Genomic DNA, 18,894 nt, shown 5'->3' with positions numbered 1-18,894 from the left:
ACCATCTAACTGCTTTATGGTGCAGGCATTCAAACGCACACTCCTTTTTTTTTTATCACTGACAACCCTAAACACACATGGATCATTCATATTAACAGATGCCCAAAGATCTCCTTTCAGCATTAGAGTTTAAAATACCTCCTTTCAGTGAGTGCACGGCTCCAATGAGGCGTGAAAGATGGGACAGCGGCTCTGAAAACCCTGACATTGAACCAAGTGGAAAAGGAAACATGAGGGCCCCATAGGCTGCATCTTGTGGATGGGTGCTCCCTACACATGTAAATGATATACTTTGAGCGGCCACCCCGGCACATCCTTGTATTCATGCTAAGCTGAATAGTTTCCCCAGAGGAAGGAGGGGTTAAGGACAGCAAATAAGGGTGGGCATGAGGGGTGTGGTGGGGGAGGGTTGGAAGCTTTACAGAGGGTGAAAGGGGACCTTGCTCTCTGCAAGGATTGGGTGAAAAGCCGTCTGCGTCTTGGGTTTATTTCCCTCTTAAACCCCCCCATCCCCCATCCCCGACCTCATTCCTTTTCATTCCTACTTTTCAATAAAAAAAGGGGGTTCAGGGAGGGTGGGCTGTCATACATTTGTGTGAAACAGAGAAGAACACAACACTGGTGGCAGATATCAGACACCTGATCGGTCCACTCAACCCCCGGTAGCTGCTGATACAAATCGCCTTTGATTGCATCCCTGTTGGCTCTGCCCGTCCTCGGCTTAGACCCCCGGCCCCGCAGATAACTCGACAGACAAGCCAGTCGAGGGTGGAAGTCAGCTCTCTGGGGTCAGAGCTGTGCCTTTTTGTGCTTTCGATTTTCAACAGGAGTTGGTCATGCGCTGGTTTCATGTGTAGGTTGTGTACGAAGAGGGGGAAAAGTAAAATATTTTTGCCATCCTTGATTGACAGTCCTCAGATGTATGCCTTTCTTCACGCACACTAAGCTATGTTCATGCTGCAGATGAAGCGGACGATAAATTGACACACTCACAATGACAGAAATGACTAATGCAAGTTAGATTTTTTCATTTTTTTCCTGTCACTTCAGGGGGGAGAATTCGAGACTGGTTTTAGAAGTCGAGAAATGCCTTTTCAAGAATACTAGAAGATTGCAAAAATCTTAAGATTGCATAAAATCATATTTCACCACTTTTTGTGACGTAAAATAGAAAGAAGCCACTTCCCTAATTTCCAGCTTTTTTTTCACCTCAACGTCTTCTTTTTGTTCAAGGCCCTATCAAAAGGGTACTGAGGTTTAGAAAATGCCTGTGTTTGTAACCTTTGCATCTTTTTGCTTCATGGAAACAAGCATCATTATGTAGAAAATCCCATACACACATCCCAATAACCACAATGTACAGCATTCATTTTGAACCCTCTATCAAACATGCATATTAAGTGTTCTGTGCCAAAGTTGTCCAACTGCGTTATCGTCCATGAACTTGTGAAGAAATGTCTCGTGGCATATCTGGGTCAGGAAGTGGTCAGCACAAAACATTCTCAACTCGCTAGTAGCAGCAATGGTTTCAGTTTAAGGAAAGAAAAGCCCTAATTCAGCGAGACTTGATTTCCAGAAAACCGTCTCGCAACAAGGTCTATTCTGAGAATGTATTCCGCATTGCACAAGGACGTGAACATCAGTTAAAATGTATAAATGAAGCGGGAGAGGCAGGACAGCCTCAAACTAAGTGATAGATTGTCACTTAAACAATTAGACAGAACACTTCCAAGCCATTTTTTGCTCTTTTATCCATCCAGGGCATGCGGAAAAAAAGACACAACCAATTAGTGTTATTGCTGCTGAGATAAATATAAAAAGAGTTTGTAAATAACTTGGTCACCTAGTCACGCACGAGACATTATGAACGTACTCTTTAGGTTTCTTTAAAAAAAAAAAAAGTTACATTGAGTCACACTGAACAAGATTAATTTGCACAAACTGAATTGGTTTCCCCACCATATTTGGTCATAGAACCACAATCTTGCCAGAAAACAGACCAACATATAGTTTATTTTTTCCTGAATCACATTTTATATGATTCAAGAAGTTGCAGAAAATGGCATTCAATTTATTGATGTACAAAATAAATGACAACCAAACAAATAAACCTAAAGACCAATAGGCCGGCCAAACGTAACAAAAGGAAACTTAAAAACCCCAGAGCAACCCACAATGGGTTGAAGGATCTGGGCTTTCTAACCTGAACCACATTTACGGAAATCTAACAGGAAAAAAAAAAAAATCGCTAAACCCACCAGACCCTTCAAAAACTCACTGAGAATAATAAATAGATCTGAATCATGTCCGAACACAAACTAGTGCTGCTGCTGAGGGTGGAAGGAGAACGTGAGCTGAAGTTCTTTATCATTAAAATTATTTACGACTAGAATCAGGACCACTGACATCACATGCGCAAGCTTGAAAAAGAAAAATTATCGAGCAACGTCCAATCATCAGCAAGGCAAGTTTATTCATGTAGCACATTTCAGCAACAAGGCAATTCAATGTGTTTTACAGAAAACATCTTATGCACTGAGACAAAATGCTAAATAAACACACGATGAAAGAGCATGTGAACACATCATAAAGAATTCAACATAATTGAAACTAAAAAACAAGCTAAGATATAACAAGATGGGTATAAAAAACAAGAGTAGAAGTTGTGAGAATTGCAGCTAGCTTGGGAATTTGTTCTTGATGTGTGCAGGATTACAATGGAACGCTGAGAGGTCTTGAGGGTTCATAATTGATCAAAGGTTCAGAAATAAACCATACAGTGCCTTATGAGTAAACTGTAGTATTTACATATACATTTACATTTATTTGACAAAACCTCAGAACTAGAGTAACGTGATCCACTGCCTGGCTGAGAACCCGAGCAGCAGCTGCTGCCGTCTCCTCCATTTCCTGTAAAGACACCATTACAGTCTACTGAAGATAAAAGCATGCACCAGTCTTTCCAGATCCTGCTGAGAGAAAAAGGTTCTTACATTTTTTATGTATTCTTAAGGTGATAGTAGGTTGACTTCATAATTGTCTTACAGTGCTGTGGCTGTTGGAGTTCAGGTCTGTGGTGTTTAGCATTGCTGAATGAAGTTGAATGGATCCTCATTGGCTCCAAAAACAACTATATTTTGTTTATTTTAACATAATGCTGATACATCTAATCATGAATTTGTTCAGAGCATCTACTCAGTTGTATTGGACCATAGTTCCCTTATGTAAATGTGTGTGTCATCTGCATACTTATGTTAACTTACTTTAATGAAGAGGCCCTAGACAGGAGCCTTGGGGAACTCTGCATATGTGTTTTGTCCATTCAGATGTATATTTACCTTTAGACAGTCTCGTAAAATCAGTCTCGTTATAAATTGTGGATGACTGTCGAATGCATCAATGAGATTGAATAGTCCTAAAAGGGAAATGTTGTGGCTTGATGTCTGTAGCTTTTAGGGCCTTTTGGAAGACACCTGAGATAAGTGATATGTCTACAATTTGAGATATCATATTCATAAAGGTGTCTCCATGTTACTGTTTAGAGTTTAAAAGCTGTGTCGTCATCTTGCACACTTTCATTCGATTACTTTTCTTTGACAGGGATAACAGTATAAATTGGCTTGACATGCTCTTTGTCATTCATGTCCTTTTCAGGAACATGCGGGGATTCTTCCAGGATTTTAGGGGCCAAAACATCATTTTAATTCTGACTGTACACAAGAACACATTTCTTAAAATATGATCAGCGCGCGTCTTAATGATTTAATCTGGGTCTTCAAGCTTCAGTCCAAAATTGGACAAACCTCAGATTGAACTCGCACCACTGTGCCATTTTCAGGGTGACAAATGGCAGTGGAACAAGACTGTTAGGAAAGATTTAAGAAAAAATCTCTGATTAAAAACTTGGACACGTGACCTTACCTTGCAACCCTGCACATCGACTGAGGCAATTCTTCAATGCAAAGTGTTGAAGACCAGAATGTGTTTGCGTTCCTTCCTTTCCTGAGGAGCCCAGCGAGAATATTCAAATACTGATTTTTGGCATTGATTACCATGGCAACAAAGAAGAATTTGGGTCAGCCTTGACAATAGCATGAGACGATCCAACTGACAATTGTTTTCATCCTACTGAAAATTGGTTTGAAAAACACGTGCCTTCATCATGAGCTGGAACAGATCGTGTGTGTGTGTGTGTGTTTTGCACAAACAATATACACATTCTTAGTAGAGCATTTATTCGGGCTCCATGTGAGATGAAATAACGCCTTATGTGGACAGTCGGGAGCAAAGTATGAATTATAAATGACTTATCTTGCAGATGTGGCGTGACCTTTACTTATGTTCTGTTTCATACAATTTCCACCATATCCTAGGACTGACATTTTTGCTGACCAAATGAATTATATACCATACCAACATTTGATAATGACAAAACCAATAATGACGTGTCAAAGTGACCTATACCATTCGATTGAATGGCTGATCAATTTAGAGATTATTTGGAAGAAGAAAATCATATATTTTAACCAAAACTTGCACGAACGATCTTATATCACGGCCATCCCAGCTTTCATGCACTCTGTTATGTTCTAAAGGAGATGCTTTGCCTGTTCCTTGTTTCATTTGCAGGGGCAGTGCCAGATGAAAAAGAAAAAAGATGCTGATTTTAAAGTATCTCTCGTAGAATGTCCCAATAATGCACACTTGCCACTGGGCAAACAGGCTTTCAGGGACCTAGATTTCAGTCCACTGCATTAGACAGGTCAATAAGAACAGGGCCCTTTAATTTCTCTTATCTCCATAATTACACATAATCTCCTAGTCTGTCAGTACATACGATAAAAAATAACAGGGTTTGATGGGTATCCTTCAGGGACGGAATGATTTAACTGGAAGGCTTTTCGTTCTATTTTAGTTCTTTTAGATAAGGGACGCTTCTCTAATCTAGCATTTAGGATGTCTGTCACACATAAATGAGTTATCCCACAAGCACATTACATGCCAGTCAGAGGAGCAGAGCGATTCATGGAGGTACAATGGGTCCATGACAGACGGATAACTTGCCCTCGCAAGTTCCAGTGGCGAAAATTCAGGCACTTTTAAAATTATTTCAGGAAAAAGTTCGACATGTTTTAATTCGCTGAAATGAGGACCACAAACTTGCTGTGGCACAATTGGGGAGTGTTGAAGTATTTCTGGTCCAGCCCAAACTGCCACTGAAAGGGTGTGCAAATGAACAATTAATCAACTTAATGAAATAGGTAATTACCTATTAGGAACGTATTTTGTACGAAAAAGGACAGTATTCAATGAGAACATTGCCATTCGCACATGGGATGAACTTGCATGGACTGTTTTGTCAATGAGACTTATTTGCATATAATGGGGCCAATTTTGTGTCAAAATTATGCATATTATTAGGCTTTTGGGCGTAATTAGAGGTGCACTTAGTGTTTTAAATTGGGCAAAAGAGCATTTGTAATGCTTATTGCTCCATCCCATACATGACAGTGTTAATTTTGTTGTAGTGAGGTGACAGTGCTCGCCACGTCACCCTACCATGATTCATACTTTCTCAAAACACCTTCTATTGACTGTGTTATACCGCCATTGGCTCACTACTCTGAACCAGCCCCCGGCAGCTCGGGGCCCAAAGTGATGACACAGCTGAGTGGATCAGCGCCTCAGACACAGTGGAGGAAAACAGTTTGCTTCCCTTTTTATTGTTTTTGACGGTATGTTTGGCTTATGGCTAACAAAACTAACCACACAGCTCAGTACCTCTCAGCCGTTGTGACACGGTGGAGGAGAACGGTTCGCTCAGAAGACCTGTAGCCGAAATAAACGACCCAAGTTGCGCTTATGCCGATTTAAAATGACAACATATTGTTTTATGTGAGACGTGTGAGTGGAAAAATAGTCTATTCAGTTATGGTTTTCCTTCATTTAATCAAACATTACAGTAGTGATCATTGTCGACACAGCGGGCGGCAATCTGTGCTCTACTAGTGGCGCAGTTAATGCAGTATTAGTTAAGAGTGTGTTATGGTGGCAACGCGCTGAAACGTGTGATGTAACAGGAATTGAGATTTTTATTTTTTTATTTGACATGAGCCCACTGCAGAACTTATTTTGAAGGGTTTAGCACTAACCCAGTTTATTGTGTGCTCCAACTATTATCAGCTAACCATACAGCCCACAGCTGTAGTCCACCAGCCAGCCAAGTATCCAATGTTCAGCACACCAAATGATTAAGGGCACAGGATAAGGCTAGAGATGTGCCAGAATCATTTGAAGCTCCAGTTAATCTGCTGTCGGCGGTGCAGTTTTGTATTGCATTAGCATTATTACAGTGTGTATCAGCTGGTTACAGGAGGTCTCTGGTACTGGTAGAGGCTGCAGTGGGGCTAATGGAGACTTAGCCATAGTAATTCCAACTTTAGTAGTGGCTTAAATGCCTGGCAGTGTGACACTGGAGAGGATATTTGAATACGTGGTAACTGAGTTGTAATGATATAATAATATGCAGGATTTCGGACTTGCAAAATGAATATCTTGGCAAATGGCCAGGATGCTGCTTTCGACACAGAAACATGTGCACGGATCACCTTGAGGGATATTGGATTGATTGCAGGTTTTTACTGTCCATTGGCTCTTTATTATTAATGTATGCCTGGTCTCTAGAGTGATGTCTTCTCTACCTAGTTCCACTCGCTAAAGGCTTTTACACATAAGGGGTATTGCAAATGAACAACACGAAAATGATAAATACTCGCCTGCAACTTTCACATGTTTCGTTCGGGCTTTCTTTGTGAAAGGTAAGAATGAAAGGAGTGGATCTGGTGGCTTTTGGGCAAGGTTTAAATTGGTATTATAATACGGGTAGATGAAATCAAGCATTCTGATTGGTTGAGAGTGAGTCACGGGGTGTACTGTATTGAGCCATAATGTCCACATTTACCAGAGCTACGCGTTGGGCCTAACAACACCCTTGAACTGTACATTATTGACCATACAGTACTGCCTCTCGTACCTTATTGCTTAAATAAAGATGGCCGGCTTGGTTTGGACCACGACTTCAAGCCGTTTCGCACAATGTGATTGGTTGATGAATTTATCTGCTGTGCGAAAGCTCAGAAGAAGAAAAAACTGTTAAAAAAATACATATTAAGGCACGAATTAATCACATAGAGAAAGAAAACGGGCCCGGTGTGTTCATTTTAGGTGATGAAATTTTAGTTTGGTGGCGGGATGGATCTCTCATGGCCAGATGTCCTGCTGATTGTTCCAGATGTTTCTGTGGCCTGATGCAGTAAATCATGGGTCCCAATATTAGCTTCCACTCATGCAAATGTTCTACAGAGATGCTAAAAAGTAAGAGGGTTAGTTGTACAAACAAATGTTCCAGCGACTGCACTGATTGTACCAATCAATGTGTTTGTTCTTTTCTGTCGGCATAATGGCTGCATCCAGATCCTTAACAATATTCTAACCAGCCTTAAAACCAAGGATTAATCCTAGACTATATGATGACTAGATGTGAGTCCCCACAATGTCACTGTAAACACATGCGTCCCTGCAATGTGATTATTCCTTATACACGTATACATATAATGTTCTTGTGTTTTGCAGAAATTCATTGATTTTATTATGTTAAATGATCATCAACCCCTAATGTGATGAAAAGTTGGTTAGTGGCATCCAGGCTTGCAACAACCACGGTTACAACATGTAAATCATTGATTGCAACACCACAGCTGAAACAATAGATGGACCTCATTGTTCACATTTTAATTACACTTGATCGTGCTTCACAGCACTTTATACTTTTGAGACGGTTGTGTTTATAATCTGTTATGACCACTGAGATTTAAATAACCACCTGAAATAGATTGAAACTGACTTCCAAATGGACTCCAGTGACAAACTGGCTTATGATGTTTTTTTTATTGCAGTCGAATGTGGTTAGCGTTTCCTCACGTGTGCAAACCACTGGGTGTGTGTGTGCTTCAATGGTCATGTTATTTTGCCAAGGCGATGAAGTCGTTTATCAAAGGACCCCCCCCCATACATATGTATGCATGACGAGAGGGGATATATGGTATTCATTTGATTAAGGAGACCTTTGACAAAGGAGCCAGTACAGCAGAATGACAGCTGAAGCTCTGTGGGTTTACACACTGCATAAAGCTCATCCTGAGGGACCGACGTCTAGTTGGAATTTCAAGCAGTCGGGAGCGCACGCAGCTGAGCCATCGCTGCTGGAGAAACCGACGAGACAGGAGCTTTTTCAGGTCACTTACATATTCAGCGTAGTAGATGCAGATTGGGCAGTTCTTGTTTGTGGTGAATATCAAACAGTAGCCCGAAACCTATCAAAAACTCTGGAAGCTGTCATGGTAAGTATAGAAGACGAACAACCCGCCGGACCTAAAAGGACAGGTCTTCAGGGGATGACGGTAATTGCAAAGTAGGCACTTAGCGCTGTCGTTCAAATTGATTCAAAGAAAAAATAAACATATCTTCTTATTTATTTTATGTCTTATTTAGAACACATTGTCCTGTTTTCCAAAATCTAAAGTAATTGCATCCTCCGAATAACAAAACTGCCATGTAATATGTTGGCAGTGTAATTGGGAACCACAAATACAAACATTTAAAATAAAAAAAAAAACATTTTGTATTTCATACTGATTGAAAGGAGACTAAAAATTGACAGACTATCAATCGGTCAAGCACAAAGACATTCCTCTATGGAGGACATTTGAATCATAATGAGAAACCTCCAATAAACTAATCGAGGTCCTTGCAATTTATAATGAAATGCATGTCATTACATCTTCACATGACTGTAGCACTGTAGCACGTGCGCTGGGTGAGTGCAGGAACAGCAAAGGTGCTGAGGGCGGACACAGACTGTGAAAAGGAGAAAGTAATAGTGTGCTCACACAGTGGAGCTGCTCACAGAAATCGAGTGTCAATTTGGCGTCTGGAACGCTCCCTCGTTGGACTTCCTTTCTGCTCTCCCTCAACTCTGGATAAGACACGGTGAGGATGATTGAACGGCTTTTAAACCAATCAATAATCTGCTTTCTGCTACGGTATAATTGATTGGCTCGTTTGGTAAAATTGGAGAGGAACCGGCTGCCTCGCCGCTTCCACGGCCCATAAAGCCGCGGTCACGGTCGTCTGCGTCTCGGGATCGTAATGCTACTTTTCCGCTATAGGTGGTTCATTAAATTGAGGTTGTTGCAAACGCTTCAGAAGTACAGGGCATCGGCGGTCTGAACGCCATCAGAGACACGCCCCCTAACCTGATACATAGCATAGATACTAGATACCCAACAGTTAAACCTACTGTGTTTCAAATGGACTCTAGATATCTAAAGGTTGTATTTCACGTGCCGTTTTAGGGAGTGCGTGACTTTGCCAACTGTGTGCTCAACTTTAAGAACTTAAAATGACTTAATCATACCGCACAAAATATTGTTTTACAGATTGTGTCAAACGGGGACATAAAGAAAAACAACCCACACACTGAAATAAGAAAACCACCATGTTTTTTTCTCGCAAGCCAGTCATAATAAACTTGTCTTTTTAGGGAGGGAGCCTTACAGAGACAGGCGCTAAAACTGAGCCTTTGAGACCGAGGGTGAATAAAGGTACGTTAAGATATGACAAATTATGTTTTTTCTGAACATTAAAGTACGGAAACGGGTTCAAGTAGAAACTTAAAAAAAAAAAGAGCCTGAAAATTAGCACGTCTTCTTTGAGAAGATGTTTTTGTGAAGGTTTCTAAAGCTATTGCTTATGTTTACACTTGACATTAAAAGGCATTCAACTTAATTTATTCAAACTTCTTTTTTAAATAGTTGGATGCGGTTTGATATATAACTGTTGGCATTTTTACTTTATTATAAAAAACACCTTTATTTACTAAATGTGTGGTTAGAGATGTATCTCTTTACATTCACCTCTTTTACAAATGGAAGTAAATAACACCCACCACGGTGCACAATAAAGCGCGTTATATTGATTTGAGCGTGGTTGTCGTATGCCGTACCAGTCGCGGCAGCACACTCCGAGATGCTCTCCGTTCTGCCTCCTCCTATTTGGTAAATGGGAACAACACAATCCCTTGAAATCTTGGTGCATCGCAGAGTTCCAAATTGTAAATGGGGGGGGGGAAGCAAGACACACACAAAAAACAGCTTCTGTCACCATGTATATGCTGGCAAAAGGACGATGATGGAGAGAGAAGAACAAAGCGCCCTCCTTCACACACATTATTTAGCTTGGCATGTTATGAAACTATTACAAATCCTTTCATAGCATGCTCAAGAAGAATACCCTTGCGTGGTAATGCGCTGAAAGGCTATCGCGCTGCAGCAGATGCCCGGCATCAGTGTGGGAGTGCGTCCCTTGACAAGACTTTCCGCAAGCTGTGGTTCATTGACATCGACGTTCCCGGGGACAGCCGTGGAATCAAAGATGTGTCGCTGCTTCGTTTGCCCGGCACTCCCTCTGGCGCCGCTGCGAGGTGAAGACAATGCCCGAGCAACTTCCTCGGAGCGGCGGAGGAAAAGGCGAATAAATGCGACTGTGAAGACACACAAAGGGAAACGTAATGAAGGACCTGCTGGGCCAGACGTTGGCCTTTTGATGGCGTTTGCGGCATAAAGTGACGAGCTTGTTAACCAGGGAATAGAGTATGACACAGTCGGATAAAACAAGTGGTAATTGTACCACTTGTTTTAGTAACTCGGCACATGTATTCAAGTTACTTGAGTCTTATACACCTCTACGTTGCTCCATTTCAGAGCAAATTGTGAGGATGAGTCCATATTTATTTCTGGATTCAAGGTTTTACACACAAAACATTATGATCTAAGAAAAATATGACGCATTTGTGTTCTTGAAACACAATTCTCCGCCTCGACCACCAACTTCATTAAAATGATGCTTATCTGCGTTTTCTATGAATTGATGTTGTCACCTTGTACTGCTGTATGCTGATGCCCTTGGCCTGTTTGTTTGGATAATTTATTGATGTATGGTGCAACTCTTGTGTGCTTGTGAACGAAAGCTTCCTCTCAACGCCTTTCCTTGCTTAAATACAGATTATGATAATATTTGTAATTGCAATTGATTAATATAATAAAGATAGCGACATGAAAAGAGGCCATTCCTCACCGTACTGTCTCAAATGCTTTTTTCAGATTTTTCTTTAAAAATAATCATTGTTTATCTTAAGAAACAGAAGCATTTCATGAATATCTAATCTTTTTGTTCGTCTAAAAATTCAAAATGGCTTGGCGATGCATGGTTTTCACTGGACAGCATTTGGATAATGCAGAGCTTCAATTGGTATTATTTTCTTTATTACAACGCTCTACATATGTACTAAACCACTTCAAGTCAAGTCTAACATGACTGCCAGATCACTGTTTGGCTGCCGCAAAAAAATGGTTTAAAAGCGACCACTGCTCCTTTCCATTGACGGTGCACAGTTACTCATATTCCATGCAACAACAACTAGTTTAAACATTGTCGAGAGGGCTCAAGAGTCGAGCCGTCACCTCTAAACAACTCACTGTGGTTTATTGATTGGCTCAGCTGGATGTGTCCAGGCTCAGTCAGTTCTTCTGAAATATTGCCGTTTAAACTGAGATTGCTAAGATTCAGGCCGGCGTCACGAGGCTATTTGACATCTGTGTGAAATGGAGTTGGTGACGCGTCGGCCCGTCAAACATCCAGCGCGTCTCAGCATCTCGGTAAATCTCGGCCTCTCTGGCACTCTGCCACTTCAGAGCGTTTTAACTACCTCGCCGGCCCCTTGCGAGCGAAATGGGGAACCAATTCCCCGTGGGTCCCTGTGGGTCCTGCATCTTGATAGGCTGTCTGCTGGATTCACAAGTTCCTCAAAATGGGCCCAGTTCCCCTGACTCCCCAATGCTGGACTACATCTTTTACATCTCTTTTCACTGGGAGATTTTTATTCTGGAAAACCTCCTCTTGAGAATTTATTGAACAACTCTGTTGTCAAAGAATGAATATATAACCGTGAAGAAGAAGAAAAAGGCAAGTTTCGAGCCATGCAACTGCTAGTTTTGTGTCCTATGTCTTATTTGGATATATTACAGGAGTTATGCCAATGTATTCCATGGCCAATTTATTCATCCTGCGGCCCTTCCAGAGTCCGCAAAATCTCCAACGCTAAATCGGTTTGAAAATAACGTATATTTCTGGGGATGCTGACATTTGAGAGACGCTTGTCACTCAACACTGACAATAAATGCCCCCAAGACGAATCAATGCTGTGAAAAGAAATAAATGGACACAATAGAACCTCTGTTCTGTTGGCTCCATCAGGCCGCGACCTTCAGTAGCCACTGATGCTCTGCAGGTTGGGATTAACGACGAGTTAAGGTTCATGAGAACCATCGAAGTCGGGCCGGCTGTAGCCACGCAGCTGCCGAGGCGCTCCATCTCTCACAAGTGAGTCATCATTAACTGTTTGTCTGAGCACTTTATTTTATATTTAATTTAATACCCATTGCACTGTTGTTGTCGTTGATTGTTCTAATGTCTAATGTCTAATGTACGCACCTTCCGCCAAGAAAAATTCCTCGTTTGTGTAAACATTCCTGGCAAATGAACGGTTTCTGATTCTGATCAAGTCTGTAGTTGTTGCTCTCAATGTTTTTATGTCATATACATTTTGTATCAATTATTATGGATCCACATGCTCCACAACACATACAATGAAGAAGTCCAGTGGAGTGATCTGCCTGATGATGTCATGAACTAAAGCACAGAGCGAGTCTCTTGCCGGTGGATGCAAAGACTCGCCAGAAACTTTTTACAACCTGGAAACCAAAGTTTGTTATTATTATTATCTTATCTATACAACATTAATACAATTATGAGCTGTTCATAAAAGCCAATTGCAATTCAAAAAAGATATCTTATTAGAAAGTGGTTCCAAACCATATCATTTCCTAGAATGTGAAGCAGGGGTGATATGATTGCAGCCTGACCTTCGAGTAAAAACATGTGTGCTGCACCACACATTGCCACACACTTATAGACATGGTTGTCAGTTACTTTCTCGCATTCCTCTCCTCCTTCTCCTCCTCACCTATTCTCTAGCTTTTTTTTTTCCTCCCGTCTTCAGACGGCGTGCACTATTCACACTTTATATCCTGTTCATTATCTGCCCACCCACTCCTGTATCGGTTAGCGAGGGCTTTGCAGAATCACTGAGCCCGAGGCGGTGCTGCTGATGTGACGAGTTCACATCAAAAAAAAAAAAAAAAAAGGCAGGGGAGAAATGATTCTGCCATAAAATATATATATATATATATATATATATATATATATATATATATATATATATATATATATATATAAACAGAGCTACAGAATCAGACAAGTGGGATAAGTTAGCAAAAAAAATACCTGTAGGATATGCTGGCAGAAAAAAATAAATAAAAAAGTAGCACTGGTTTAATAATACAAAAACAATCACACATTTGCACATAATTCAAACTGAAGAACACACATAAAAGGGGGTTGATGGAATCATTGAACTCGCTTCCACATTGGCTGGGTGAAAAGAGCTGATTCGTCTGCGTATGTGTTGGGGAGTGGGAGGAGGAGGAGGAGGGTCTGTGTGTGTGATGTGGCAGGCAAGAGACTGAGGATGATGATGTGCGTGTGTGTGTGTGTGTGTGTGTGTGTGTGTGTGTGTGTGTGTGTGTGTGTGTGTGTGTGTGTGTGTGTGTGTGTGTGTGTGTGTGTGTGTGCGCGCTCGTGTGTGTATGAGAGAGTGACGGAGAGAGGGGGAGAGGCAGGTGGAAAGGGGGAGGGGTCTGGGGTGGTCCAGACAGTCGGTCCTTGTGTCGCTACCTCACACAGGCTCAGCCTCTGCGCATCATTTTGAAAAAGGGGAGCCCTGCTGTCGCCTTTTTCCCCTCTTCTTCTTTTTCGTATCTCCGACCGGCTGCTTCACAATCACACAACCGCTCCAGCTTGTCCGCACCACTTTTCTTTTTTTATACATTTTTTTTTTTTTACATAATCTCTATTTTTCCTCTCCTTTTTTTTGCGTCCGAAGCCGGTTTCAACTTAAACCGACTCGCACCCACCGTTTCATGGGAAAATACGGCTCCGCCAGGCGCATTTATTCTCTCCAACCCGAGAGGTGGAAAACGTTTGAGGACTAAAAAGGGAGAAGAAGTGATTCGTGGACGTGCAGCGCACCATGAGAATACTACAACTACCAACAAGGTATAACGGGACTTAATGCGATTTTCGCTCCCTCATTTCACTGTGCTCCATCAGATTTACGCAGGGGTTTTTATAGATTTGTTTTACATCGTGATTATAATTCTTTTTGAAACACTTTGCGGCGAGGTGGGATGCGTTCATTCGCGCCGTGTTGTCTTATCGCAGCGTTTTTGTATTGGTAAAGGCTGTCTGCATCGCGGAAAGATATCTCGTCGGGAAGCTGCAGTACATAGTGGGCTTTTCTTTTCATTCTAAATGGGGATGAGAAGAGAGCATTGGCGCTCTCTGTATAAGCATGAGTCGTCAGAGTTGCTGTCAGTATTTGGTGTAAAGCAACAAAAAAAAACATCAGCCCTTCACACAGCCAGTGGGAGGAAAATTACATTTTGTGTCTGCTTTTCACAAAACAAGTATGGGATTTTCTTATTTTTTCTTCTTCTCCTCAGATGCTGTTTATTATAGCCTTGATCCACGCTGCTCTGGAGTCAGAAGAGATACCTCCTGATGCATCGTTTCCTTTTGGACCTCAGAGGTCTCGTGCATGCTCTTCGGAAGTGATGATGGTGAGCCTTTTTTATTTTACTTACACCACCAAAAGCTCCCCTGCATCAGTGTTTAGAAGAAAAAAAAGGAAATAAAAGTATTCTCACTGTGAATGGAGCAGGGTTTTTTTTTTAAAAGACCTAACTCTACACTTGCAGCATAATTTCCCCTTGATATGACATTGGCAGGCAAGCTTTTAAACTATTGTTTACCTTTTGTGGGCCGGCGTTTAGCTCCCCCGGTGATGAACAAGTGGGATACAGCACAGAGCTCAGACTCTCCAATCAGGCCAAACAAGGTCCTTGAAGTAGATGCAGACATGTTGGAGAAGACAGAGCGATGTGGATGTATGGGCTGTTACTGCAGTATAGTGTACTTCAAGTAATCACTGTCCCTAATGATGATTATATGGGGAGTGTTGGTGCATGTTGTACCCGTAAAAGCATGCTACTAGACAGACAACCAGGATATTTGATCTGATTATGAAAGAAAAGCTATTTTAAAGCATTGGGGAAAGAAGACAAAAAATTCTTTCCATTTTTAGATACTGTACACGGCCTGTTTTACATGCTTTTGGCAGTCAGTGTCAGCCGATTGAATAGGAACCAAAAGTTAGAGCTCTCTCTCTTTATCTATTTTCATTTTCAAAAATTAGGCTGTAGCAAATGAAGGCGCAACGGGAGACAAATTTAATGATTAAGTCACGGGGACTCTGACTCGTGGGCCACAGCAATCTCTATTAAGCGCTGCTCGTGTTCTGTTTCTTCTTCAGCGTATAGTAAATCTTCAAACTTGCCTTCAACATGAGTGCGAAAGTGAATGAAAATCTTTTGTCCCCGGAATCATAAATAAATTATAGCATTCAGAATTCAACCCGGTGGTGACTCATGCTCAGTTCTAAAATCAATCACAATTCAAGTGGTCCCACCCTTAATTGGCATATTCCAATGAGATGTCACAGTAACGTTCTCCTCTCTCCACTGCACTGTGTCCAATCACAGCGTCACAAATGTGCTATCAATCGTCGTTTCGGGGCGGGGAAGGGATCCTGTCGGGGTAGAAACAATCGAGAAAGACATTCAAGAGCTGTTAGACCCTCAAAAGGCCTAATGAAATAACAAAAAAAAAAAGACATTATGTGTTCACAGGGAGGAGCTGGCATGGACCGCTGTGTCTAAATGAAGTGGTTCAGCCATGCAATGTTCCTGGAAGGCAGTGATTCTACTGGCCTTGGCCTCCATCGCCATCCAGTACACGGCCATCCGGACGCTCACCTCCAAGCCTTTCCAGCTGTGCCCGTTGCCCAGCCCCCAGAACTGTGGTCTCGGGGGCCAGGAGACCGACCCCCCCTTTGAGCGGGGAGCAGCGGGCGGCGCAGGCTGCGACGACTACCCGTACTTCACCATCAATGCCACGCGCAAAACGCACATCCTGGTGCTGGCCACCACCCGCAGCGGCTCCTCCTTCGTCGGCCAGCTGCTCAACCAGCACCAGGATGTGTTCTACCTGTTCGAGCCCCTTTACCACGTCCAGACCACGCTGATCCCGCGCCTGTCGCACAGCCGCAACGCCGCCGACCGCCGCGTGATGCTGGGCGCCAGCCGGGACCTCCTGCGCAGCCTGTACGGTTGCGACCTTTATTTCCTGGAGAGCTACATCAAACCGACGCCCACCAACCACACCACGGATAAACTGTTCCGCCGCGGCGCCAGCCGGGCGTTGTGCCAGCAGCCCGTGTGCGACGCCTTCGGTCCCGCCGACGTGAATGTTGAAGAAGGGGACTGCGTGAAGAAATGCGCGGCCCTGAACATGACCTCGGCGACGGAGGCGTGCCGCGAGAGGCGGCACGTGGCGATCAAGATCGTCCGGGTGCCGGAGATCGGAGATCTGCGCGCTTTGGTGGAGGACCCGCGGCTGAACATCAAAGTGATTCAACTCGTCAGAGACCCGCGGGGCATCCTGTCGTCGCGGATCGAGACGTTCAGGGATACGTATCGTCTGTGGCGGATTTGGAGGGCCACGGGGCGGCGACCCTATAATCTAGACTTGAGTCAGCTCACAGTTGTCTGTGAGGACTTTCTCAGTTCTGTTTCAACTGGTCTCAGCCACCCCTATTGGCTGAAAGGGAAATACATGTTGGTTCGCTATGAGGATTTGGCCAGGAATCCGCTCCTCAAGACAAAGGAGATCTATGACTTTCTGGGGCTGCCTTTGGATAAAAACGTGGAAGACTGGATACACGCAAACACTCGGGGCAGCAGCGAGCCCTCGGCCAAGCACAAGTTTGGAACGGTGAGGGACTCGGCGGCTAATGCCGAGAGTTGGCGCTTGAAACTGTCACACGATATGGTAGAATACACACAGACGGTTTGTCAAAAAGTACTCCACCAGCTGGGATACAAGGCGGTGAAATCGGTAGAGGAACTGAAAAACATGTCCCTCTCACTGGTGCAGGACAAAACTTTTGTACCCTTTTTGTAACAAAGATAGTTCTCTAATGACTATTTTTGATATATTTATAATTGTTGCCTTATGATTTCCTCCGTGTGGGTCTTTTTGTTTCTGTACTTTTGTTTTCTTGAAATTTGCACTAAAGATTTTGAATGCACCGAGGGATGATTTCCCCCTCATTGTTACAGAACAGCACACTTTAAAACACAGAATAATCAAACGAGCTAGTTTACAAATGTCTCATTATTTAGTTTTTTCTTTTCTTAAATAGAACAAGGCGCCGTCTTCATGAATTGTCCTGTATCGGCTCAACAAAAGTCAAACGTTGCCCTTCGAAAAAAAAAAACGCGGGATGGGAGTCGGGAGGGAGCGGACATGTTTGTGATGGGACATTCGGACTGTACAAGCCCTACTGTGCATTAAATAGTGAATGTCGCAGTCAACCTTTACCACGATGGCATTTCTATCCACGTGGGAAGAGAAGAGATACTTCTGACAGACGCCACGCTTGCAATGGATAATTGCAGACAATTAATAGGCTCTCAAGTTAAAAGGGACAGAATCCCACTGGAGGTCGCGAGTGTTTCACCAGAGGATTTACAACCATCTGTGACAGACAAACACACACTAATGAGAGATAATGTCAACATTTTAATTGCTGTAGGTGTTTAGAGAATACATCCAATTTCCCAATGATGATTAGGGCATTAAAAACATGGATGTAGACACAACATAGGTCCTGATTCAAGTAGACATAAGCTCTCTGATGAACTGTATTTTTTGTTTTATTTATTACTTTCTTTTTAAATTTGTTGTCCATTTATTCTAAATCATTCACGGTGTGAAATGAACATGGCCTTCTGTCTTCGATTAAAATTGTGAACGCTATTGTCGTCCATTGAAACAGTAAAAGGATGTCCTTGTTTTTATGTCGCCAGCTAGGCAGGGAAGGTATTAAAACAGAAAACATCCCCGGACAAAAATAGCGTTTGCATTCTCTCTCAAGTACAACAACAAAATATCTCTTTAACGGTTCATCCTATGTTTATCCTCCACATGAAAGAGTCATAACTGAGGAAGACATGTCTTTGTAGAACAGGTTGTACTGCAGATAAAAAAAATGTTTTCCGGATGAGTGGATAGCTTACACTTTACAACCACATTTAGATCACGTATAAAGAAGAGAGCATTACAGTAATGACTCTCCATAATCTGGGACAAATCCTCGGATCGTTAAAGTAGCAGTTGGCCTGCTGTTTGGACCCGGCAACGTGAAAGGGTGGAAGGTCACGGCTGAAATATAGTACGCACAACACATCAAATGTTTTTGTATCTTTAGATGTTTTGTTTCACGCGGGACACAAACAGAGGTCTCCTGGTGAAAGTCCTGTGTTGGTCGGGCTCGGTTTAGCTCTTCTAGAGATTTGAGGTCTCGTCCATTCGTTCACAGCAAAAATAGACTACAAATTATATTTTTGCAACGTCATACCAGCAACATCGCGACAGTTTCGATGTTGTTTTTCGATTGTTTTTACTATTTATAATATATAAAAATGAGATCACGCTTCTGATACTCCTCCTCTTCTTTAAAATAAATCACATTTGGCA

At 42.4% G+C, this 18,894-nt stretch overlaps 1 protein-coding gene across 1 annotated transcript; it reads left to right on the top strand.

The window, feature by feature from the left end:
* Positions 1 to 16,029: 16,029 nt before the first annotated feature.
* Positions 16,030 to 17,316, top strand: chst1 (carbohydrate (keratan sulfate Gal-6) sulfotransferase 1; the record flags this gene model as incomplete). The annotated part of the gene is made up of 1 exon (XM_079217185.1): positions 16,030 to 17,316. The coding sequence occupies one exon, from the start codon at positions 16,030 to 16,032 to the stop codon at positions 17,314 to 17,316; it is 1,287 nt and encodes a 428-aa protein (XP_079073311.1).
* Between the last annotated feature and the right edge of the window lie 1,578 nt (positions 17,317 to 18,894).

The sequence above is a fragment of the Taurulus bubalis genome, assembly GCF_910589615.1.
Source record: "Taurulus bubalis genome assembly, chromosome: 4".
Taxonomy (NCBI): domain Eukaryota; kingdom Metazoa; phylum Chordata; class Actinopteri; order Perciformes; family Cottidae; genus Taurulus; species Taurulus bubalis.
Note: the sequence above shows the minus strand (reverse complement) of the source record. Positions and strands in the feature narration are given on the sequence as shown.